The sequence below is a fragment of the Papaver somniferum genome, chromosome 1 (assembly GCF_003573695.1).
Source record: "Papaver somniferum cultivar HN1 chromosome 1, ASM357369v1, whole genome shotgun sequence".
NCBI classification, from domain to species: Eukaryota; Viridiplantae; Streptophyta; class Magnoliopsida; order Ranunculales; family Papaveraceae; genus Papaver; species Papaver somniferum.
In genome coordinates, this window is record NC_039358.1 from 237,986,618 (window position 1) to 238,012,161 (window position 25,544).

The following is a 25,544-nucleotide window of genomic DNA, read 5'->3' on the forward strand; positions in this document are numbered from 1 at the left end:
CAATTGTCAACGAGCAAAATTGGAGAAATTGCTTGGCCTGAATTGGGTGTTGTAGTTGAATGGAAAATGGTTGTCTGTGTTTGGCATTGCAATATTTCAGAGAAGATGAAGAGGAGTTGATGTTGTGACCTTGATTTGGATGGACAAAAAGTATAATGGTGATAGTGGTAATGGATTTCATCCATCGAGACGGGGAGTGCTGGTGTTGTCTCGAGTGGTTTGTACAAAAGAGGAGGAGATGAGCCAACTGAAGACAACCTTGGGACGCACAAAAAATGCACTTCAGTTGCTCGCGGAATTTCCTGAAAGAAGGTGGAATCAGTTTTTTAAACTGTTTGCAGTTGGATGCGTGTTGAATAGAAGAAAGATGGCAGTATTGCGGGATGGTTTTGGTGGCAGTATTGAGGGAAATACTGCCTGTTGCAGGAGCTAAGTGGTCTAGTTGAGTAATTACAGGCGACAGTGGCGATTTCCCTCTTGTATTTACAGTGGGTTCTTCCTAGAAATGGTCTTGACTGAATGGTGATTTTACAATAGCAACAACAGTTGAACTGATAAGTAGCGAAGTGATGAATGGAAGGATTAAGATCTTGAAAAGAAAATGTGGTGATCATAACCGAACAGTACTTACAAAGGAAATCGATAATCAGGTGTCCATCACCAAACCGGCCGGTGCCCTTGTGGAAGATCGTACTACCATGGGGCATACAGATATAGACACCAGAGGCAGGGACATATCCACCTGTATCTGCTCCCGTTCCTCCAAAACTAAATAAAATGGGTGGTGTTGCTTGCAAAGTGTGATGAAACTGAACAAAGAAAATAGACAGTGAAAGAACTCATTTCTAAGCTTCCTGCTGCTATGGAACTAAGCAGTGACTTCTACTCATTATATCACAGTTCATTAACAGATTTCCTTGTAGCATCAAATATTAAAAAAGTTATATTTAATGGTTAAATAATATTGTTAATTGAGTTATTAGCTAAATTAATGGCCTGATTAATTGGGTTTTGGTGTTAATTTCCTAGGAACTCTGTGTCAAGTTGAAGCTAGCTGACAAGTATCTTTTACTATATAATTAGACCTTATAGATGACTTTTAGATAATTTGTTTATATTTTAGTCTGATATATATTCATCAAAATCACATGGTGTTAGTTCGCTGGACTTCCATAGACTTGGATATATACGGTGCAGATTAGATAAAAGTGTCTTAATGTTGGAGATCACTGAAATTGTACGAGTTCTTGTCATGTAGTTGAGAAAATATCTGCATAACTTGTCATGCAGTTGAGAAAATGTCTGCAAAACATTTTATGCATCTATAAAAGTTGTTGCATAACTTGTTATGCAGTCCATAAAACGGTTGCATAACACGTTATGTAACAACTTTTTTGTTACTATTGAAACCAACAAAAATAAGGCTGCATAACTTGACATGCACCTACAATAATATCTACATAACATGTTATGCAGACGTGAAAATGGATGCATAACCTGTTATGCACCCGAAAATATGATTGCATAATGCATTATGCATCGAGAAAATAGATGCATAACATGATATGCATCCGTAAATATAGATGTATACTGCATTATGCATCAATTTTTTTTATATACGCACTAAAATCAACCAAAATAAATGGTTACATAACTTGTTATAGATGCATAACTTTGTTATCCAAATGCATAATTTGTTATGCAGTGGAGAAAATGGTTGCATAATTCGTTATGCTTCCGCAGAATGTGTTATGCATCTTTTTTCATGGCTGCATAATGATTATGTATCAAGTTTTTGAAAATTTTGCCTAAAATAATGATCACCTCCGATTTTTTCGTGAAAAACAAAAATTTGATATTCTTGTTTGTACTCGTTACGTAGCTCTCTTAAAAAGATTTCCAACAATATAAAATTTGTAAAATTCCAAGGCGCGGATTTTTAGATGTGTTATATTCAAGTTGCGTTGTCAATTATACCCCTGATGCATAAACCATCATGCAGATATTTTTAATAATTTCATATAATTATGGGTGTCACGGTACCTAAAATTAATTGTGGGCCTGACAATGAGATTATTATTTTTTTGGACGTGCGCCTAATTTTCCCATTATATAAGGAGCAGAAAATTTTCTAAGGCTTTGAAAATCAAAGAAATAAAAACATAAATTAAAGAGAGAGGAAACTTGACTTGTGACAAAGCCCAAGTTGAAACCGAGACGGCTAGTTTGGAATTGAAAATCATATCAAAGATAATGAATAATGATATGATCAATGATGGAACCAGAAAATGAATGCTGGGTGGCTTGAAAACAAATTGGCTTGATTTGGGATGGCTTAAGCGTAGGGGAGTGTCCATGGTTTATTAAGGGGAGTTTCCACAGTTTACTAAGGGGAGTTTGTTAGAAGTCGATATCAGCGTCTTCCTCTGTGGAGTAAGGGCATTGACACAAAGATTTTTAACAATGACTGGAACGAAGCAGTGTATCTTCTTTCAATATTTGTGAACTGGTTTTCTAATGTTGTTTTCCATTTCAGCTTCTGAGTTGCAATAGTGTAGTTTCCTTCAACAATTGGTACAAAGTCAAAAGTATACTCTTAAGTACCAACAGAGACATTGACAAATGATGTAATGAAGGTCACAACATACCTGCACATATAACACAGTCTACAGATGAATAAGAGAAGAACATAATCCATATTTATAAAAAAGCTTTTTTTACCCCTACGAAAGGGAGTTAGCAAGGGAGAAAATGATCATGATATTCAATTTACACGTCAATACAGTATACGCAGGTGTCCTGGTCACAAGATACCCAAAGGTCATAATATCTGCAGTTCCAACTTCATTGTACTACAAGTCACCACCACCACCTCCTACACCTGCCACATCTACAAATCACCACTTCCTCCATCTCTAGAACCTACTTCTTACTACTAGTCACTACCAGTAACAACCCAGAACTACTACAGGTCACCACCACCATCTCCAGTACCATCCCCATACTACCACAACTCACCACCACCACCAGCTTGGAATTAACTCATATCAGTACTCATTCCTTACTACTATAACTCCCCATACTATTTATTATATCAAACAATCATATATTCTTAAACGAAACATTTCAAAGTAATGAATGATAAAGCCTTACCATCACCAGCTATATTGTTGGTGGCATTTGCTACTTGCTTTACATGGCTTGCACCAATGTTCTTAACTTTGTCCTTAAACTCAATGCTTTCAGTAACGGTGATACCATCTTTAGTCACTTTAGGTGCACCAAAGCTTTGTTCTATTACAACATTACGTCCCTTTCTGAATTCAAACATCAAAAGTAAAAATTAGTAATCAATCATGTCATTCAAATTGCGTAAGATAATAATCTAATATATTCTACATTAATTACTTAAGAAGCATCCAAGCACAACATACACTCACCTGAAGGCATGAGGGTAGCTATACTTCCGCAGAAATCTCAACATCAAAAAATCTACAGTTTGCTAACCTGTGAATGTCAAACAGATTGCACTTAGTATTACTGCAATCACCGAAATTCTCAATACAGATTGACTCGCTAATAATACTTTTGGTGTTTTATGGTCCATTGAATTTTTTAAAGATAACAAATGATGATACAACTACAATCAGAAGAAGGAGCCAACTTAAGTGAAATAAATACTCACGCAAAGGGAGAAGGTTCACAAATTGAAATACCTACGGGAGCTCCTGCATCTGAAATTAAAATTGAAAAAGAAGAACAATGGATAAGACTTCAAATTGTTCACAAATTTAAGCCATTGAACCTGAAAGTTACATCAAAAGCAAATAAAAATTAAAACCCTAACATCAAAATCAGATCTTTCCTTCTCTAAAAAGAAAACCCAAAATCCAGTGACTGACCTAGAAATGAACCGAGCAATGAAACAAAGAAAAATTAAACACAACAACGAAACATCACCTGTTAAGAACGACTTTAAATTGGAAAATGGTTTGTTACATGTGTTTTTCAATTTGAATCCTCCTGTGGATCAATGAAACTAATCTCTTGCTCATCTTCATAATTGAAACCCTAGATAACAAATATAAATACTGGATCTATGGTTTCAACTAAAGAGATTCAACAAGAGATCGAGTTCTAAGAAGAAGAAGAAGAAGGTAGTACTAGTGTCGGTTGAATCAGTGATGATAGTGGTGCTCAAGCATAATGGGTTGTGGCTGTGGAGTTGGATCGTAGAAGAAGAGAAAGAGAGTAAAGAGGAAGAAAAGCTGTATGTGGGCGATAAAAAAAGGGTAGGGTTTTCATCATTACTGTCGAAATAGGTATTAGGGTAGAATCATCTATCTTAACAGTAGCAGAAGAGATTAATGGCAGTTGTTTCTTCAGATCGAGATGAAGAGGTGAAATGGAGAGGATAAAGGAGAGAGTAAAGAAGAGGAATTTGTGGATAGAAATGAAGCAGCAGGATATGAAATCGTTTTCTAAAGTAAAGAAGTCAACTTGTCAAAGGGGTGAAATAACAACACGATCTGAAATCCTTCCAACATATGGGTGAAAATAGGGTTAAAAGTGTTCCCTGCTACGCATGTGACTCGCATGCTTATACTCTTGGCTGTTGCTAGTCGCAACAGAGCATGAGCAGTTGCGAATTTCGAAACAGAATAAAGTTGTTGCTAAAATTTGGCAACTGAAATTAGCAACAGAAAATTCGCAACTGCAATAGAGCTGTTGCGAATCTGAGTTGCTAAACCCTGAATTTGGTGTAGTGAATATGCTCTCCCCTCTCTATCATTTTTGAACCCTTATATAGACAGATGGATCAGTAGAAGACAGCTATAGTTCACATGCAAGATCTCTGTTGACTGATCTTATTTCAGTTTGTCTTATTTGTCAGGCTTTTGGAAAGATGTCATTGTCCTTCGCGCTATCTGTTGTGTCTTTCGCGCAACTCCTTTTGAACCGGTCTTTGTTCCATCTTCATCGCACAATATTTTCTTCATGCTCTTTATTCATTGTTGCCCGGCTATTCTTCTCCTTGATAATTGATTATCGTGATACCTTCGTGTTTAGAGTTGTCTTAGCTGGAACGAAATTGAGTTATGTCTTGTGCGATATTTCACCCCTACAAGAGGTGCAACTTTGTTGGTATTTTCAATGGTTTGATATGTTACAGAGCGGATGAGTATAACCCCTCCATCGAGGTCATCATGTTTATTTACAATCCCGTTACTTGTGAACGTATCCGTGTTCCCACGACGTCTGATAAGTGCATATTTCACATATATTTGGTGTCAATTCCATGCTAGTATTTGATGATTTCTTGCAAATTACCGTATATTACGCTTTGTTTTCTCTTATTTGTGTTTTATTAGGTGAATCATCTAAAAGAAATGAATTGGCACTTAATTGTGTAATAAAAGAAGCTAGCTACAAGTGGAGAATGGCCAAAGACTAAATGAAAGAATGGAGTCATTCTGACATCGTACGAGAAAGTTATGAGCAGAACAAGAACTTTGTAAATGAATGGCAAAATGGTCATCTAAAGGGTGGTTGTTATTGACATCCCATCGTACGTTAAGGGGCTAGCAGCTTCATAGGAATTGCTAAAGGAAGGCGCTTGAATTATAAGGGGGCATGGAATTTAAATAATGCTGAAGGCAGACGCCTCATTTACTCATGGCTGCTCGCCGCTGTGAAACCGTTGATCAGAGAGCTGAACGGAGAGGATTAAGATAACAGATTTTCAATGTTTAAGATAAACAAGGAATATCATTGTTACGCGGTTGTGGAGGTCCGGTTGGTGTCAATATGATAACTTGAGCGCAAATTCAGTTGGAAAAGAAGTTGGGATAAGTTTCAAGAGCTAGAAAATAGCCACCGAGTGGTAGTTTTGCCATTGAGTTTGAAGATGAGCGGTGGTAGATTAATACGAGTTTAGGGTTTAGGTCGGTTTGGAATTTCTTGGAGATGATCAGATTCGAAATTGAAGGGTCGAAAAACTATAGATAGAGGTCTAAACCACAGTCATGCTCGGACCCTCAGTATTCTGTACACAACCTGTTTGCCGAAATTACTCAGAGAAGCTTAAGAGTTCCATTGATGCAGCAGTAGATGGATATCTATTGCAACATCATCACAGTAGCTGAAGATCCAACAACTATAGCGGCAGCAGCTAAAATCCTTCTGCGACTACTGTAGTTTGATTTCTTATCTTTTCTCTACTTTGATTGCTAAAAATTATGTGTAGCTAATTCTTTTAAATTGGTTAAGGATGTAACCTAAGTCATAAGCATGTTACTCAATTGATGCATTAATCTCGTTATTCACTCTCAAATATCATTCATGTTTTACTAAGCATAATAATTGAATAATTGTGTTCATTTCATATGATTAGTTGTTTCGTATATTTAAGTTGCAAATTGAATATCTTAATAACTTGTCTACAACTAATTAGGAGACTTAGATATCTGTCAAGAATCCTAATAATAAGTAGTGATTTGTGATTACTAGCGGTGTGAATCGTGAAGGAAGTCATAAGTAAAACTTGGCCTAGGTCGAATATGACATGATTGTGTATGTATTGCATATGAGTAACTCATCTCACAGACCTTAATGATTTTCTCAAGTTGAATCTATTAGCAATGAGCATTAGGTTATTTGATGAAAAATAATTCATGTATTACTGATTGCAATATGTGTTGATATTAGGAGACGTAACGAAGTATTACACCGATTGGGGATATTTTAGAGTTATTGGTATTGTAAGAGAGTGATGATGATATTGATTGCTTAATTGAGTAGCACGTGTAATGATGGACGGCTAACTCCTTAACCAACTTTCTCTTTTGATATTTCCTTAAACATTTTATTGTTTTAAATTAATTTTGAACAACAAAATCCCCCAGTTTACTTAAGTTTTCAAATAAGAATAATAACCCATATCTCCCTGTGGAACGAATCCGTTCTTATAACTAGACTATTATTTATAATTGTGAAGTGAAAGAAAATAAATTATTTTTGCTTGGTTGACAACCGACCAACGTCTTCACATGTTGATGAGCTGAAATGTGTTGGATTCGGCTATTGTACCCTTCCACGGGTGAACACAAGATTGTTAAGATTTGTTCCTGTGAAAATTCCAAGAAACGCGTCCAAGTTTATACTCTTGGTGATGGCAACAGGTGGAGAGACAAACCAGAAATTAATTATATATTGTGAAATCAGGTGTTTATGTGAATAGGGATCTTCAATCGTTAATATGTAAGAAATCTAACTGTCGTATCATAGCCTTTGATGTAGCACAACACGATACAATATGGCACATCACATTTATTTTTATGACACAACACGCCATAGCAGAAGACATCACGTTTATTTTTCTAGCACAATACGCCGTCTAGCATGGCACAACACATCACGTCTTAGTCTTAATCTCTGGCACGGAACAACACAACATTGCACACAACAACACTAAACACGTCATCTCGTGGGATGGGTTGCTGGGCCGGCCCACTTTACACCTCTACATGTAGACATTATTTTGGATCCGTTTTTTGGGCACCACTCCATTTTGGAGGGGGCTACTATTTGATAAGAATATCACTCTATAGTTATAAGGGGTGTCCTAAAGTGTGGAAATGACTAACCTACCCTTAACCTAATGCAACTTAAAACAAACCTAATAATCACCACCTCCTTCCACCACCACCGATCATCACCTACCACCTCTGACTACCACCACCACCAACCACCACCACCTCTATACATATAACTTAACTTAAATCATTAACAAATATATTCTCACAAACCCATTACTTGTCTTTTGGTTATGGTTGAAAAATTGAGAAGAATCATCAAAATGAGTTGAACATTGAAGTTACAGAGAGAAGTTCGTCTAGGAATTATGTGAAATACTTTGTCGAACTAGCCGAACTCAACTTTAATGGAGTTTTTTTTTTCATAGCAAATTTCGGCTACGTCACAAAAAAATGTCACAGCCGAACTTTTAGTTCGGTTACGTCGCAAAAAAGTTCGGTTACGTCTAAAAAAGTTCGGTTACGCCGTAATTTTTTTCTCCTAACCGAACTTTTCTCTGAAAAACCTATATTGAGTTCGGCTACCTGTGTTTTCAGAAACATGAACCGAACTACACTTGCGTGAGTTCGGCTACCTGTTATTCAGAGTAGCCGAACTTTTTTAACCAAACTGAAATCACTTTGTAAATTGTTCATTTTTAGGAATGCATTGGCCAATTCAAGCATCATTACCTAAATTTGAAGTACCCGTGAGTACCAGTGGTTCTTAAAGAAAAAGATCTAATTTTTTTTCTTCCAAAACCCTCATCTTCATTATCATCTTCATCTTCTTCTTCTCTCTCTCAATAATTCTTCTTTTGAAAAAATTGAACTTATTAATTTAATCTCACTAATCATTTATTAGCTCACTAATTATTACACTAACTTAATTAGAAAAAGTAATTTTGGTACTAAAATGAATATATGGGTTAGGGATGACTCAAATTTACTTCAAATATTCATCCAAAAAAGAAGTAGTGGTCTCCCTCGAAAACCGAGTAGTGCCCAAAAAATGGTTATTATTTTGGCTGGACCAATGCCTTTACAAATTCTTTAACCATCATCGTAACAACAAGGAAGACCAATCTCGGCCCTCCAATCTCCTCCAAACCAGGCTAAGATTTTTATACACGGTGCCGTCAGCCGCATTTTACCCCACATACCCGCTTTCCGAGGTCAAACCAGGCCAAAACTGTTGGATTAGAAAACCCTAGCAGTATAAAAGAAGAATCACCTGATCGAAAGATACTGAAAATTAGGCTAAAATTTTTATACACGGCGCCGTCAGCGGTGTACCGGTGATCCAGAGAGTGTCTCGCAAGAGGGAGAATCGAAAGAGAACTGAGGCAAGGACTAGAACAAGCTAGAACAATGGATGCAGAAATGGCCGCTGAACGTGAAAACTTAGCGCGACAGAATACATTACTAGCCAAAGAAAATAACATGCTAAACAATGATAGGAAGGCGCGAATGAACACTGAAGCAGAAGAAATACAAAAAAGTAGAACTTAAGTAAGGCGAAGAAGAGAACATCTTGTAGAAGATAGAGAAGTATTAGTTGATCGCGCAGAATACGAATGGGACGTTCTCGAAAGAGAACGAGAAAAAGAAACTGAACGCAACATTGAAAGAAGGTTGCAAGAACAAAGAGAAAGGAGAGAAAGACCAGAATATGAAATGCAGAGGTACGAGGGAAGAAGAGGGAGTAGCTCTGAACGCAAAAGCCAAAGATTAAGGAGAGAAACAAGTTTGGAGAGAGAAACCAGAAATTCAATAGAAAGAAACATGATAGAGAACAAAGAGGATTGGAGGCGGTAATAGAACAAAGATAGAGGGAGACGAAACAGATTAACGCGAGTCAAGCTATACTCCAACAGCTTGAAGAACTCAAAGCGGCAATGAAAAACAATAATAGAAGAGGAGGAGGAAAATGAAGTTGGCAGAAGCTATAGAAGAGGCAGAATGCTCACCCTTCTCACGCGAAATACTACAAGCACCCATTCCCGCCAAATGTTCCCTTCCTACGTTCTCCAGCGTCTTCGATGCAGCAGGAAATGCAGTACAACATATGCAAGCGTATAACCTCACGCTAATGCCATGGGCCCAACATCAAGCGGTGTGATGCAAGTATTTTCCGCGAGCCTGACAGGGGAAGCTTCATTATGGTTCGACAATTTATGCGAAGGATCAGTGACTACTTCATTCGCACAACTACAAAGGATGTTCTTGGGGAACTACATAACCAGCAACCGGGCTAAGACAGGAATAGAAAATGCATTTAACTTAAAGAAGGCGCATGGAGAAAGTCTACGAGGCCTGACTATGCGATGGAGGACCATGTGTGGTGAATCATCAGTAGAAATGTCAGAGCGATATCTAATCCTCGCCTTTGTCAATGCCTTGTACGCAACCGACCTCTTGTACATAGAAATATTTCAACTCAAAAACGAAATTGATATGCAAGAATTAAAGGGAGTATCAGGAGGAGTTTATCGCGTTGGAAGAAAAGCATACGGAAATGATACCAACTTAACCGCCATCACAGCGGCAAAAGGAGGAAGTGCGACACTCATGCCACGACTACCAGGCAATGTCGAAAGTACCCCCAATATCGAGCAGGGAAAGAAAGCAAGAGAAAATATTGTGAAAGAGGAATCCCTATCAAGCAAGGATGAAGAATGGTTTCGGAGAGAATATGGGGATAGACACCACGCATACAATTATCCAGCAAGGAGGTACGATAATCAGGGATGAAGATTCAACAACGATCGAAGAGCAGGGTATAATAATAACCATAGATTTGAGCGAAGGCCATATTAACCTCCATTTGAAGATGTGAAGCTTCCTACGCTAAACACCTCATTAGAAAATATCTCGGAGACAGTGGTGCTAACCGAAGAAATACCACTAACAGGGAATATAGGACGAGAACCTCAACAAGGAGGAAGGAGTGGTGAATTTTGTTTGTATGATTAGTTTCACGGCCACATCACTGCAAGTTGCAGGAATGTGCGAAAGTTTTTGTTAGAACTAATCGAGAAAAGAAAGTTGAACCAATTTCTGGAGGAAACTGAATTACCAAGGGGATCACTACCCCAACAACCCGCAGTCATACATCGCATTGAAATCGGCAGAGCTCAAGGAAGATAAATTCCATCATCCATTCTGAAAATACATCAGCGACTTTCACGATAATATCTTGAGCCGAGTATACAAAAAGGATCGTAACGACGAAGAAATACACCTGGTAACAAAAACCAATAACGAATGGCAAAAAAAACCAATTTCCTTCGCAACAGAAGATATGCCAGCAGGAGGAAGAATGCATTCTGACCCATTAGCAGTCACCATTACTATGCAGCCGCACTCTACATCGGAAGAACACGAAGAGGAGAAAAAGCGGCCTAGGAGATAAATAAGATCTTAGTAGACACGGAGAGTTCAATTGATATTTTGTTTTATCACGCGTCCAGGACCATGGGGTACTGCGATCCAGACCTGATCCCTTCCACGTATACAATCTACGGACTCAATAGTGTCACATCAAGACCAAAGGGAGATATTACGATGGTCATTCCCGCGGGAACTCTAGAGACGGTAGTAACATTTTGTGTGGTAAATGTAGAATCGCCATACAATTCCATCATTGGGAGGCCCTGGATTCACGGAGTAATGAGAGTGCATCAACTTACCATAGGCGAATTCGATTCCCCATGCCATCTGGCATAGGAGAGATCTTAGGGGATTGCACTAGTGCAAAGAGATGTAACGAACTAGAAGTAAAACAATATGAGGGAAAAGCGAAGTTGAAGGAAAAACAGAGACAAAATGTGAAGGATGACAAACGAGCGGAAAGGATGATGGTCAATATGATAAAGGAGGAAGGAAAAAACTATGCAAAAGAGAAAGGAGGTCAGAGAAAAAATTTTGGGCGAATTACAAAGGAGAAGGATAAGGCTGAATGCGTTATGATGAACGTGAATGCAAACCTGCAAAAACTTATGAAATTATCAAAACATGGCGAGATAAGAGCATTCCACAGGATTAATCAGTCACAAAATTCACCTCCTAAAAGAATGATGGAGCAAGGAAAAGCAGGAAAGCACAAGCACTCTCAGAAGAAGAATATTACATCCATTCCTGAGTTGCAGAATGCATACATAAATGCATATGCACAACTAGGTTTTCTAAAGACAGGAAGAAACACATTATTCAGCCTGAAGAGAGAACAAGGAGAAATTTTGCAAGATTTGGTATCAAGATGGAAGGCCCAGTACAGCGAAATCTCTAGTCACACCATGAGCAATTGTTCTGTTCATAATGAAGGTGAAGGAGAGACCGCATTTCATCAGCAAGAAACTAAAAGTGACCTAGCAAAAGCAATGACTGAAGGCGAAAGCAAGGATATTCATCGCATACAAGTTACCATCTAAAAGACGTATGCAATGATGAAATTATGTAATGAAGAAAGCAAGATATGTACCAACCAAAGAAACATTAATATGAAGCAAACTTATTTCCACATGCGCACGAGCCAAACGCGAAACAAAGTTTGCACAAATTTCTCGTAAAACCTCAGTAGGGGGAAGCAAGTCACTTATTTAAAACCTCTAATTAGGGATGTTGGGTACCCAATTTTTGCGTGTCAACTTAGTTCACATGACTGTGCGACGGCGTTTTAGCATGATCAAGTAAGAGGCGACCCTAATCCCCAACGTGCGTCATATTGGGAAAATCCTGGAGAAGTCACTTATATTGGGGCGACATAAAAGCCTATCCGCTGGATGCCACTGAGAACGAACCACTCAGCGAATAAGTTCTCCGGCATGGGGTGTAGAAACATGACCAGTGGAGTAGAAGGAGTTCCTGGATTTGATACACTTGGTCCAAAGAAACCCCACTTAGGGTGTGATCTTATCTCATAATCCACATAGTTAGGGGTAACCTTCTTGAGGGGGCATCTCAGGGGGAATATAAATAGACTGCACCCTCCACTAGGGAACTGAATTGTGTCAAAGACGGCAATGTGTTAGAGATTTTTACTCACGGGAGTATCTAAGACCTGGTATATTGTCGCACATACAACCTGAGGAGGTACAAATGCTAACACAGATAAGCTGAGATCGATGGCCAATGACTCACAAGAGCACATGGAACTGAGGTTTCGTCGCCCAACATGTTGAAGACCCTACCCAAGAAGACCATAATTCCTTTAAGTTCTCTATGTGGGGAAGGAAATAAGACTTTACTTAGGAGGCAAATAAAACCTGCAAAGATCATGTTAATATAAAAGGACCACAAAATAAATTGAGGCAATGAAGATCGCGCTGAGGCACGAAGGAAACACGTTTCACTCGAGCTAAGTATTATTCGAATTACAGATTGAGATATTTACTTATCATAATATGCTAGGAAATACTTAAGAAAATGACCATCCCAATACCATGCGACACACACTACCCAATCATAATATCTTTTCACAAGTATTAAACTCCAAGAATATGACATAACTTTGTATGCACGAATGGCATGATAACAAATAGACATAAATTTAATTTTTGCCTTAATTTGTATGCTTTCCACCTCCTCAATCAAAAACCTAGAAGTACGTCGAGATATATTTCATAAATAAAATACATAAGAAAAATAAGTAGCAATAGAATTAGAATTACTTGTCCAAATTTTGAAACAGGAAAAGTAAAGAATATTCAAAAGTCAAGCCACACCCCCAAGCTTGGGAGCTCCCAGAAAACCAGTCAAGACATGGAAAAGTTGTCCATAAGCAAAAAGAAGAAGAGGGAAAACGGATATAGGAATTGGCAACATCAGGAGCATCCGAAGAAGAGTCAGTAGTTTCGGGTATAGATTGGATAGTCTGTACCAAAGCATCGGTACCATCAGCAACTAGCTCGCTCGCGGCATCATCACCCTGGGCCAAGGAACAAGAACTAGGTCGATCAGAAAGACTACCTAGTGTAGCTATAACTGGAACCAAAGACATCGCTGCCAATGTTCTTCTCTAAGTTGTTCTTCATATACATGTCCATCATTGGAAATCTAACTGTCCCGTCTTTTAGGATTGGTTTACCAACACGAAAGTAAGTATACCACCAATACTGCAAATTACTCCATAATTTTAGTATTTAGTTATAATAATAAATTTAAAAATAATAATTTTGATATTTAGCTCTATGATGCTCCAGAAACCAGTGAAGTTTCCGTCGCCCAAGGACGCTCTATCTAGCGTACAGTACAATTATGCTAAAATTGCAGATCCCCAGTCATAATCTGGTGCTTTGTCGAGATCTTCTAACGCTTCAAGCCAACCAACATGAGCAACAAAAGTTGAGTTTGGAACGAATGCATGGCCCAATACCCATAGGATAAACATCCTTTCGAGTTCAGGATAGTCATCTACATGTTCTGGGTTTCTGGGTTTGGTTAGGAAAATCTTCAAGGCCGCACATCTAATCCCACCTCCTTTCAAATCTTTACGAGGGATATCTGATTCCACAAACGAGGGACAAAGCGTCTCCCATTACTATTTGAGAACCATTCATCTTGGTTGAATGGTGGCGGGTCTCCCATTACACTTGGGATCCCATAAATGAAATACAAATCAACAGGAGTAATTCCTATTACAAATATAATATCAACTATGATTAATTCTTTTGATTATTTAATAATTATTTAAAAAATTTAATTTTAGTTAAGTTAAAAAAACTTACCAATTTCGAAATCCATAAATGGAATGTGTGCGTCGTCATCCACCACCTTTCTACCACTGTTTTCAGAATTTTTTTGTTATGTTTTCTAGGCTTTATTCTATAAAGCGCACGCCAAGGATATTCGTCAATCGTTGCTCGGACTGCAGCCGGTAGACCAACATAAACAACATTTAATTCTGAAAATCCACCTCTCGTGACATGATAATCCTCAGATCGTTCATGATGCCCCGACACGTGACCTGGGACTAATGATGGAGCAACAACTATATTTTGGTTAGCAAACTCTTCTTCTCGATTTTGAGAAAAATCTACACCTGTGTGAGGCAACGGTGTCGATTCATTTTTTCTATCTCTTTTCTTCTTTATACTATTCATCGCTCTTCTTGCCATGTTCATTTTAAGAGTTTTAGAAAAAGGAAAGGGAAGTGGTGTGACTGAAAATGAAATCAATAGAATGAATTTATAGGGGGAAATTCGACCGTTGGAAATATGGGCGTTAGAGAGTCGACCGTTAGAGACTTTGCTTCTAACGCCCGAGTTAGGACACCGAATGCCCGCGTCAAGTCTACTAACGCCTGAGTTTTTCCTTCCAGCGCCCGAGTATGTCGTCCTGTTGCGCGTTTGGTGGTCCAACACCCTACGCTTTACCATAGTGGAAAACCCAATTTGACCATCCACCTGGCTCAACAAATATTTGAGTTTGGCCATTGCCATAGGAACTGCTCTCCATGTTGAAGATAAAAAGTACGTCCATAAGATGCCTAATTGACCATCACATCCATCAATCTTTATACCAATACCACTAGTACACTACAAAAAATATGCCAACAATTTCAATAACTCAACACCTAACTTTTCTTAACTAATAAGGGACGAACAGCAGCCTCATCACATTAAAGCAGCATAATATGCACACTTCCAAACCACAAAAAAGATAAAAGCAAACTCAAAGCAGCCGCCATGGAGTTTCATCATCACTCAAATGTTCGTCTTCTTTTTATCATATTGGTTCGATTTACAACATCTCTTTCTTGGAATGACACACACATCCAACTTGACCAGACCGTCCCCGAGTTATAGCTACACTAGGTTTGTTTGTTTTCCCTTTTCCTCCAGCTTGGTAGTTTCCACCGCCTGCATAGGGTTGAGCCCTGGGATTTGACAGCACACTCCGCTAGGTCTGACCAGGCCGGGGAATTTAATGAGCTTTGGGCTAAAAACGGAGGCAGATTTCGTTTTGTTTTATGGAAGATTCACGGTATCTTCTGTAATCTAGATAAGTCTTATATTAACTTTTTTAATAGTTATCTAGAATAGGATTTATCGGATCAAGTAGTTCATATCTGATCCTCAATTAACTTTTTTTTTTTTGTTATCAAACCAAATCCAATTTTCAGCTTCTGTATTTTTATTCTTTTTTATCACCGTCGTGCATAACAACATATGCAGAGTGATACTACTTCATCTGACGCCGCCATGTCTTCTCCAAAAGATGCTCGTTTTTGCTGTTCATTCATCTGTTACCCAGATGCCGCAAGTTCCACAGTCATCACCTGCCAAAAAGAGGTTCACAAAAAACAGCATTTGGGTTGTCAGATGGATGGATAGAGAACGAGTTTCCTTTGGAGAATATATATATATATAGTGGCCGTACCGGAGTTATAGATGGACTTTATATTTTGTTTTTCCTCTTTCCTTGGTTGACCCCTGTTTACCATATACTGTAAATGTACCAAGGTTCAATTACTTGTTTTTTTGCGCATGAAAGTCAAAGTAGTTAGACTAAGTCTTTGTTTTTGCTGATACCAATGTAGTATAGCGCTAATTTATTGGGTTATAACACTACTGATCTGAGTTTGAACCCATTAGCATCAAAATTTTTAGTGAAAATTAGGGATATGCCCAAAATCGATTGTCATCTTGGGATGTGTTCTAGGATTCCAGTTTTCGGAAATATGCCCCAAAGTAACGTTTGCCGATAAGGAATCGTTAAATAGTCAATTAATCGTAAATATGTCAGAACTTTATATCTAATTTTTTAGAAGTTTTTTCTATCCGATTATGTTCCTGAACCTTGTAAAGGTGTTAGTATATAGTATATCTGTCTTTTAATTCGTATATGTAATTCCAAGTGTGTGCGATCAACGGTTTTTGATGGAATTTTGGACGGCTGAGCATATTTCTGAAAACTGAAATCCTGGGACATATCCCAAGATGACAGCCGACCCAAATTTCCCAAAGTTTTATCGATCATTTTAATTCGTATATGTAATCCCAAGTGTGTGCGATCAACAGTTTTGGATGGAATTTTGGACGGCTGAGCATATTTCTGAAAACTGAAATCCTGAGACATATCCCAAGATGACAGCCGATTTTTGGGGCATATCCCCAAGTTTCCCAAAGTTTTATCGATCAAAAATAAGATTAAATATGTTTTCCGTAATTGAAGAAGAAACCCATCAATGGCTAGGTCGAATGCATCTGCCGCTAGGAAATATCCGACTAGCAGCTAGGAATACTTCTTTTTCCTTCTAAATAGATCTATATCTCTAACTTATATTCTCAAACCATATTCAATTAACAGACCCACTCTACCAGACACATCGAGCCAAACGAAAAAACTTATTTTTGTTGCCTTTCAATGTTCTGTTTCCTAGTCAAACCGGGATTCTGATTTTTCTCACCTAAATCGACTACAACTCTCCTTTCAAACTCTCTATATATACACGTCCTCCACATTAGCATCTTACAAATTACTCTCCTCTTGATTCTTTCTTCTTCAAATTTTCTCGAACTTTTTGTTCTGAAATTCTTCTAAAGATGAATTTCACAAGTTATATTATCTATCCAGTCATGCTCGTCGGAAACCTCTTTTCCTTACGGTCCCATGTTGCTTCTGCACCACAGTTTTACGAGATTATCAAGAAACGAACAGTCAAGGATTTTTCTCTGAACCCTTATTTAACTTCCATTTTCAGTTGTGGAATCCGTTTTCTCTACAGTTTACCATTCCTTCCATACAGTATACTGGCATTCAGTATAGTAGCTCTTGTCATGCAATCCATGTACATAATGGTATATCTACTATATGCCGACAAGGAAGAAAGACGTTACGTGTTAGACGCGTTAGCGGTTGAAACCGCTGTCTATTCGGTCTTAGTAGGTAGTTTCACTTTTTTCTTTGGACGCGCTACAATGCATAAAGGCTTAGTGGTGCCAATTCATAGTACTATCGTCAACATAAGCATGCAGAATGTTATGCCACTCGACGACATGATGTCGAATATTAAGACAATGAGTGTTGAGAAATTGCCAGTTTATCTCTTACTTGCAAATTTTGTCAACTCCGGAATTTGGTTTGCGCTGCTCGGATTTAATCACTTCATGGTGGTAACTAGTGGCTTGGCTTCTGTTCTTGCTCTAATCCAATTGATACTGCACAAGATGTACTATAACTCCAAGTTAGCCAGGAACGTGGATGGAAGTCTTGCGGATGGGAACACACTACAAGTCGACATCAAAGATCGAAAACAACAAGGAAAATCTCGATCAAGGACAAGAATTGACAGCTAGAAAGAAAAAAAAGGAAAAAAAAATTGAATTTTTTTGAATTTTTTTCTTTACATGTTTGTTTTGGTGAGAATTCAATGATAATAAAGCCATAAATTTTGGAAATAGTTAGATTTGTGAATTCGAATTTCCCCAACTATCTTATTTTCTCTTTTTGAATATTTTTCGACCCCATAACCTACGGAGTCCACAGACTAGAAGAAACATTGAGACAAATACACTGGAGAAATTTCATTAAATACTTGCAAATATGTCAATAATTACACCAACGCCAACAACCAGCACCGCGGTTAGAACAATTTATATGAGAGCTGGTATGATCCAAGATATTCCTTGATGAAATAAACATGAACTAGGATCTCGAGCTTCAGATACCCCGTCACCAGAAGGACATTCATAAGAGATGAATACAAGTAACTATGCTAGCTCAAATTCGTTTCTTCAAATTGCATCTTACATATGCTCCAAATAAGATGCAACTTCAAATGGCTTAAACGGATTATTCAATGCCACAAAATAAAAAATATAAAATTTAACTAACAAGTCTAATGGGGAAGAGAGCCAATCAATTACCATTGCTTTAGCAATTACATCCATATGATCTCTTGCTCCCGGTGCCCACCAATACGCTCTAAAATATAAGCTGCGGTATTCTCATCAGAAACATGTAAGATTGTGAATAGTATTTCAATATTGTTGACATCTCTATTCGAATTCGAACAGTACTCATCCTTCAATCATGCAGTGGATGCCAACTTTCCAAACACGCACTTGTTAGCAAGCAACCAGCTCTTCTCCGAGATCTTTCAAAGAAACAAGGCTGTTCATATGCCGAATCACTTGAACCTCCGGTCGTGGACCTTCAACACACCATAGTATCTTTGAAGTTTTATCTTTAGGGTCACAAGCCCAGAGGAAGCCATCTTGCCATAGCAGAATTTCACTCTTTGTTAGTGATAGCAGTTGACACTTCTGGGTTAAGCTTGATTCCCATTTTCTGCTGAACTCCCTGATCCAAGTAAAAGAGTTAAAGCAGGTACGCTCTTTTGTACGAGTACTACGTCGGCAGTTGTTCATATTTCTCTTCTTGAATACCCATATATCCATCATAGGTTCACCTTGCTTTATATAACGAAGACACAGGTATACATTCCCTTCAAGCGACCCGAGATTAATGTTATCCCAGGAACCAGCAGGAATATGACATGGTGGCGATGGGATAGATCGTAATTTTCCATCTGTTAAATTAAAGGCTACAATATCACAGTCAGATCTTCTATTTAACCAATGAAGAGCCCCATTCGCAAAAACGCCAAAACCCTGAAACATATAGGAAGTACAGGCAATTTCTTTTATGTCTCTCCACCCGCTGCCATCACCGAGAGTGTATACTTGGATCCACTCTTTGCCGTTTTCTGAGTAGCGAATCCTAACAACCTTGTACTCATCCGTGGAATGACAATACCCGAATCCAACACACTGAAAATACTCATTAATACCCATATCTTGAACACGAATACGTTCACCAGTGATGGGATTGAAAATATACATAACATGACCGAAATTGGGGTCACAAGCTTTGTAACATGCTAAACCATTGCAAGAACCAAGCAACCTGAAGGAATAAAATTTAGTATCTACATTGCTTAATTGTGTAACTATCTTGTTAAAATATTCCGATGCCTCTTTGCAATTAAAATTAACCATCTCCCACGGTGGTTCTCCGTAGTAGAGTTCGACAAGACTGTAATATTTAGGCATATCTTCGAAAAGCATACCTGTCTTGGGTTTCTCCAAGAGACTTCGCCAGAGTCTGCATACTTTTCTTCACCTTAAGACGGATTTGATAGGTAATCGAGTAACTATTTCGTGTATGATATCAGAACTCAAACTCTCCATGGTTGCAGTCTGCGTGTTCTCCCGCGGCAAAGTTCCAAACTGCTTACTGTCTTCTCGTTCTACTTTTTCTACAGCTAGGGTTTTCATTACTGTCTTCTGATTCTGCTTTTCTACAGCTAGGGTTTTCAGAAGTTGAACACCGCTGACGGCCGTGCTATAAGAATCCTGGTATTTTTAGGGGCGACCCCAAAAGAATTAGGGGCGACTTTTTTATTCCCAACCCATACACAACGTTAAAGGATGTCCAAAAACGCGGAGAATACATTAATGCCCTTACACAATCGGAAGTTTATTTGTGTCCGATTAATATACCGCAGTCGGAAGCTTATTAACGTGATTATACTATCGATTAAGTGTGTTTTTGTGCCTAACTCGTATCTCGCTTCTATAACAATCGGTAGGACTGAGAACCTCACTAAGCTACCGATTATAGTACCTCCTAAATTCCCAAAATTGGTGACTTCGTCAAAGAAGAAATTTGGGGCAACTTAGAATCGGTAGGAAGGTTAACTACAAATTATTCTAGTTCCCAAATTCGAAAAAAATGAGATTTCTGCAAAAACAAAATTTGGGGCAACTGTATAATCGGAACATCCTCCTTCCATTTTTCATAAAATAACCTTTTCTCTTCCTCTCTTTGTTCCACGCTTAATTTACTAATGCGCTCGTCCTCTTCCTTCGACCTCTTGGTACCCTTCCTTGGTTTTTTAGCTTGGAAATGGAGATGGCAATTGTGTTTGATGTTGCATTGAATGTGCCACGTACATTGCAAATTTCGGGCTTCAGGAAACACTACCGCTATTGCATGCATTAAGGATTGATCGTTATCCGCTACAATAACCCTTGAAAAAATATCGCCATTATAAATGGACCTCAACGTCTCCAACATCCAAATGAAACTCACGTTGTTCTCATGATCCATTAAACCCCATGCAATAGTAAACGTGTTTTTGTCCGAAGTGTGACAAGCAATGTTCAACAACGGCATGTTATATTTGTTTGTCTTGTATGTGGCATATATCAACAAAATTTGATGAAAACACTGAGCTAGTTTTATCATTTCGGGATGTGCCAAGAAAATACGTACCACTTTACCATCCTTTTCTTCCGTTCTCAACGTGTAGTCGTGTAACTCAGCTAACCACTGTGATTGTTGCATGACCATTCTACCATCCCATTTCGTCCTTTTGATCGTAGCTAGTGACGACTTAATTGTAGACAAAGAAGACAAGTTGTCGGGGTCGTCCGCCTTTATTTTACTTAAGATGGCACTCGCCTTTTGGATACGCATAGGCCTCACCGTCTCAATTTCATGTGGTTTTAACTTCGCAACCATTACATGTCCAATAAGAGTATCCGGATCATCGTGGTTGTGACAACCATTAGAAACTTTAGACATTTTCCACTCTTTACTTTCCTTACCATAGAGCTTATAGAAGACAATCTTAAATGGGCATCCAATCTTCTTTGTATGAGTTCGGTACTTCTTCCTTTGCATCTTCCTTACATACTTATTATTTTTTTCCTCGTGACTCTTTTTCTTCCCACTTCGCTCACACACCATTTCAAACATAACATCCTTCACACAAGGATTCTGAACTACCACGCACATATTCTCTTTTGCCTTGTTCACAAGCCATACCTTTGCCTCCTTCTTACTTCCAAATATCTAAATGCGCATATAACAAGACAAAAATAATAAGCATAACCATGTAACATACATGATTGGAAAAATAGAAGATGATTCATGACCATACCAAATCGTTTGCATAGCGTAGGGAAGTATCCGGCCTCAAATAATAATCGTCATTAACCGCTACAATCGCCTACGCACCATAAGAACAAGTTGTTGATTAATAATCGGAAGATAGTTTAGAGACAACACACCTGATTATAGATTAATCAGGTACCATTAGGACACAGACCGACCGATTATAGATTAATCGGTAGCCTATTACGACCATAAGCTACCGATTAAAGAAATTGACAATTGAACAATTTTCCTTTAAAGAAAACTTCAATAAGCGGAGCTAAAAGTAATTCATAAACAACCGATTATGAAATATCAAGAATCACAACTATTTCATTTTTGGAAAATTTCGTATTTGGGGCGAAGTTTTACAATCGGACGTTTGTGGATGTATAAAACTTCCGACTGTGAGAAATTGAAGCTTTCAATTTGGGGATTTTTTCCATATTCGGCAGATTATTACATCAACAGATATCCGATTTCCAATAATCGGTAGATATGGTACTAAATTAACTACCGAATATATGTCGTTCATGGAATTCAAAGCATGCATAAATCGAATTTTCACGTTCAAAAAAACACACAAACGCACATAACATGGATAAATTGGGTATTAGAGTTTGATAACAACATACCTGTACGTTTGATGCATCGTTAGCTTCGATCTCGGGTGATTATCCATATTCTTCCATGAAAGCGTCGTCGTCTAGGGTTTCATCTCCATTACAGTTTTGATCATTCAACATATACCCCAAATCGTCATCTCTAAACGGTAGTGAACCTTGAACTTCAACAACTTCACGTTCTTCTTCGTACCCATCCATGTTTATGGAAGTTGGAAACAATCGGAAGTTTGCGACATATACCCCTTCTTCTTCTTGTTTACTTCTTCTTCTCTCACTCAATCGGAAGATATCTCACAATGACCCAAAAACAATTTCCAAACACTAATATATAGACCCCAGACTACCGATTACAGGATTACACTTCCGATTATTTGTATAATCGGGAACTTTATAAGTTGTATATCCTACCGATTATAGCAGATTTTAAAATTCACGAGCCACATGGTTATGCCTGGCTCTGTACCCTCTAAACCTATGGATTTTGGCAAAGGTTGGATTTGGGGCTTCGTATAATCGGACGGTAAGAAGTAATATATCCTACCGATTAGGCTTGATTTCAGAATTCATTACATGAAGGATTTTTGAAAAAACTCATTTTAGGCAACTTATAATCGGAAGGTTGTGGAACATATTAAAATTCTGATCACCGCTGCATCCAAAACACGAACCAAGTGGTTGTGGCTGGTTGTGTACACTCAAAACCTATGAAATATGGCAAGGGTTCGATATGGGACTCCTTATAATCGGTAGGTTGTTGAGTTGTACAAACTTCCGATTATAACAGGTTTCAAAATTCATTACGTGAAAGATTTTAGAAAAAACTCATTTTGGGGCAACTTATAATCGGTAGGTTTTGTAACCTATTTAGTTTTTGATTATGGATACATCCACAACTTAAGCCAAGTGGTTATGGTTGGCTCTGCACCCCTCAGAACCTATGGAATTTAGCCAAGATTGAATACGGGGCTCCTTATAATCGGTAGTCTTACAAGTTGGATAACCTACCGATTATACAACGAATTATTAGCCGAAGTATCTACACTATAATCGGTAGGTATAGTTTCAATTCAACCTACCGATTCACCTCTAACCTACCGATTATGGTGTAGGCTCCCGATTATATGAGGGCATATTGGCCATTTCGAAAAATCAGAGATAAGGGGTAGCTTAGAATTACGTTTGGGTGACCTTTTTTGTCTTTTAGTGTAGCTCCTAATTTCTTTTGGGTCGCCCCTAAAAATGCCAGGATAAAAATATTAAATGAAATCTAAAGATTTAAAAGGGTGCTCTTGTTCAACCAGGGTCCCATTACCCGACGGGCCTAAAACAGATGAATTGAGATGGTGTAGAAAGAAATCAATGTTATGAAAACCGGACCGGACATCAACCTGAAGAAGGCATTGGGATTGGGTAGGGTTGTTTAGGTCCAACCTGGAAACCAGTGAGTCAATTGATTTAGATGGATCAAACGAAAAGATGATTAGGGATTTTATGATATTGGAGAAAATGTTTGATGTGAGACAAAATTTGATGTAGGGCAGTAAAAATGCACACAAGGGTCGTAAATTACAACTCTAACAAAAACTGGTCAAGGTGTGATACAGTAAATGATCAAGGAAAAATAGCCAAAATGCCCTAATTTGGGAGCCATGTTTGTAGAAATGTGCCGGATTTTCAAAAGAAGTTAAAAATATCCCAATCCGTTAACTTTTCCATCCAAGGTGGTTACATGGTGTATTTGACACACATGTGATAAAAAGACAATGATAACCCTTCTGAGTTAAGGGTTTTAGGGTTCATGGTTTAAGGTTCAAGATTTAGGGTTTAGGGTTCAGTGGTGGTGGTGGTGGAAGCGGCGGCGGTGGAGGTGGAAAAACATATAAAAAACTACATTATTATCGATCTCTCTTCACAAACTCCAAATTACAACTTATAGCTATATAAAGCAAAACATAGAATAAGTGGCGTTCCACTTCGCAGGACTCCCACTTCCTAAGCTGTAGGTAAACAGACTCAACATTAACACCTACAGTTCTTCACGTCCTGTAAACAATAAAGACTAAAACTAATTCAATACTTCAATTCTACAAATGTAGTTATAGCACTATTAACTTGCCAGATTTTTGTACTCACACAAACTACCTCTGTTATATGACTTGCAATGAATACAAGAACTTCATCTCATAACAACTGAAAGTTGGATACTCAATTCAAAAGTTAAACACCATGGATTTGATTAAAAATTCAAGGAAGTAAAATTCAGAAAACGGAGAACATTACAAGAAAAAGAAGGTAAAAGGTCAGCAGACATACCTAAAGAGCACAATCAAGATCAAGAACTGATCCACCTAGTTTTGTCTTTGACTGCACCAAAAGAGAGAAAGTGGGGAGTCGAAACACCGTATATTTGACTAAAAATCCAAGGAATGATTGAATTTAGAAAAATAGGGAACATTGCAAGAAAGTGAAAGGAAAAGGTAAGTAGACATACTTAAAGAGCACAACCAAGATCAAGAATGGATGCACCTAGTTTTTTCTTTGGGTGCACGAAAACAGAACAAGAAGAAGTTAAAAAAAAATTGAACCAGACACCCACACCCTAATTTTTAAGAGTTGGAATGAGTTTTCTAATCTCTTCACACCTTTTCGGCTCCAGCGAGTAACCCAATGAAGACTTTTGGTGTAAGAACATCCAGACTTAAAATAGTTGCACGACTCACAAAGATTATTGGCACTCTTTCCTATAGAGAAGAGTGTAGTGAATCCCATATAAACAATTCGAAGTAGTCTTGCCTCAGTAGGTTATTCGAACTGCAGCTTTTTACATCGAGGAATCTTCACAAAAACATAATAAAAAGAATCAACAAACTTGAAAGAAAGAATAACAGTAGGACTCTAACAGCAAGAAGTTATGAATAAACAGAAGTCATTGAAGCTAATGTTAAAGAAATAAGAAGCGCAAAAGGAGGATTTACATTTGCAAAGAATCAATGTAGTTACCAGAAAAAATCATGTATCCGTCCTTAACTTCGTTGACTCTGCACGAGCTGCCCTAAGCTTTCCACTCACAATAACCTGTACAACAATTACAAAATTGAAGTTTAATATAATATCAAGCGGACGGGGTGTAAAAGACTGGAATACATGAAAGAATGGCAGATTGTACCTCACAACCCTTGGCACCACTTCCCATGACGAATCTCAAAACACCATAGCAGGCCCTAAGAAAAGAAATTCCATTAGCGATATACAATGAGCTTATATGATTCATAGTGGAACATCTTCATCAAATCAAATATATAGAAAGCAACATGATAATGATTATTCAAGAGCAAAGATACGTGTTAAATTTTTCATTTAGTCTCCCCCCAACACAAAGTTGATACCAAGAGAGCAT

The 25,544-nt window shown here is 38.0% G+C and overlaps 1 protein-coding gene and 2 long non-coding RNA genes across 3 annotated transcripts; 1 reads left to right on the forward strand and 2 right to left on the reverse strand.

The window, feature by feature from the left end:
• Positions 1–2,184: 2,184 nt before the first annotated feature.
• On the reverse strand, positions 2,185–4,408 carry LOC113339060. Its single transcript, XR_003354943.1, has 5 exons — positions 3,961–4,408; positions 3,686–3,734; positions 3,441–3,507; positions 3,154–3,317; positions 2,185–2,648 (listed from the first exon to the last, which is right to left on the reverse strand). It is a non-coding gene; the product is annotated as an uncharacterized LOC113339060 (long non-coding RNA).
• Positions 4,409–17,122: 12,714 nt separating this feature from the next.
• Positions 17,123–17,875, forward strand: LOC113273565 (bidirectional sugar transporter SWEET7b-like). Its single transcript, XM_026523242.1, has one exon. It carries the CDS (start codon positions 17,123–17,125, stop codon positions 17,873–17,875), a length of 753 nt encoding a protein of 250 aa, XP_026379027.1.
• A 6,525-nt stretch (positions 17,876–24,400) lies between these two features.
• Positions 24,401–25,378, reverse strand: LOC113339077. Its single transcript, XR_003354950.1, has 3 exons — positions 25,314–25,378; positions 25,148–25,222; positions 24,401–24,982 (listed from the first exon to the last, which is right to left on the reverse strand). It is a non-coding gene; the product is annotated as an uncharacterized LOC113339077 (long non-coding RNA).
• Between the last annotated feature and the right edge of the window lie 166 nt (positions 25,379–25,544).

Bases quoted from the DNA above. Each gene is read 5' to 3' on its own strand.
- LOC113273565 (XM_026523242.1), top strand. From the start codon at position 17,123: ATGAATTTCACAAGTTATATTATCTATCCAGTCATGCTCGTCGGAAAC.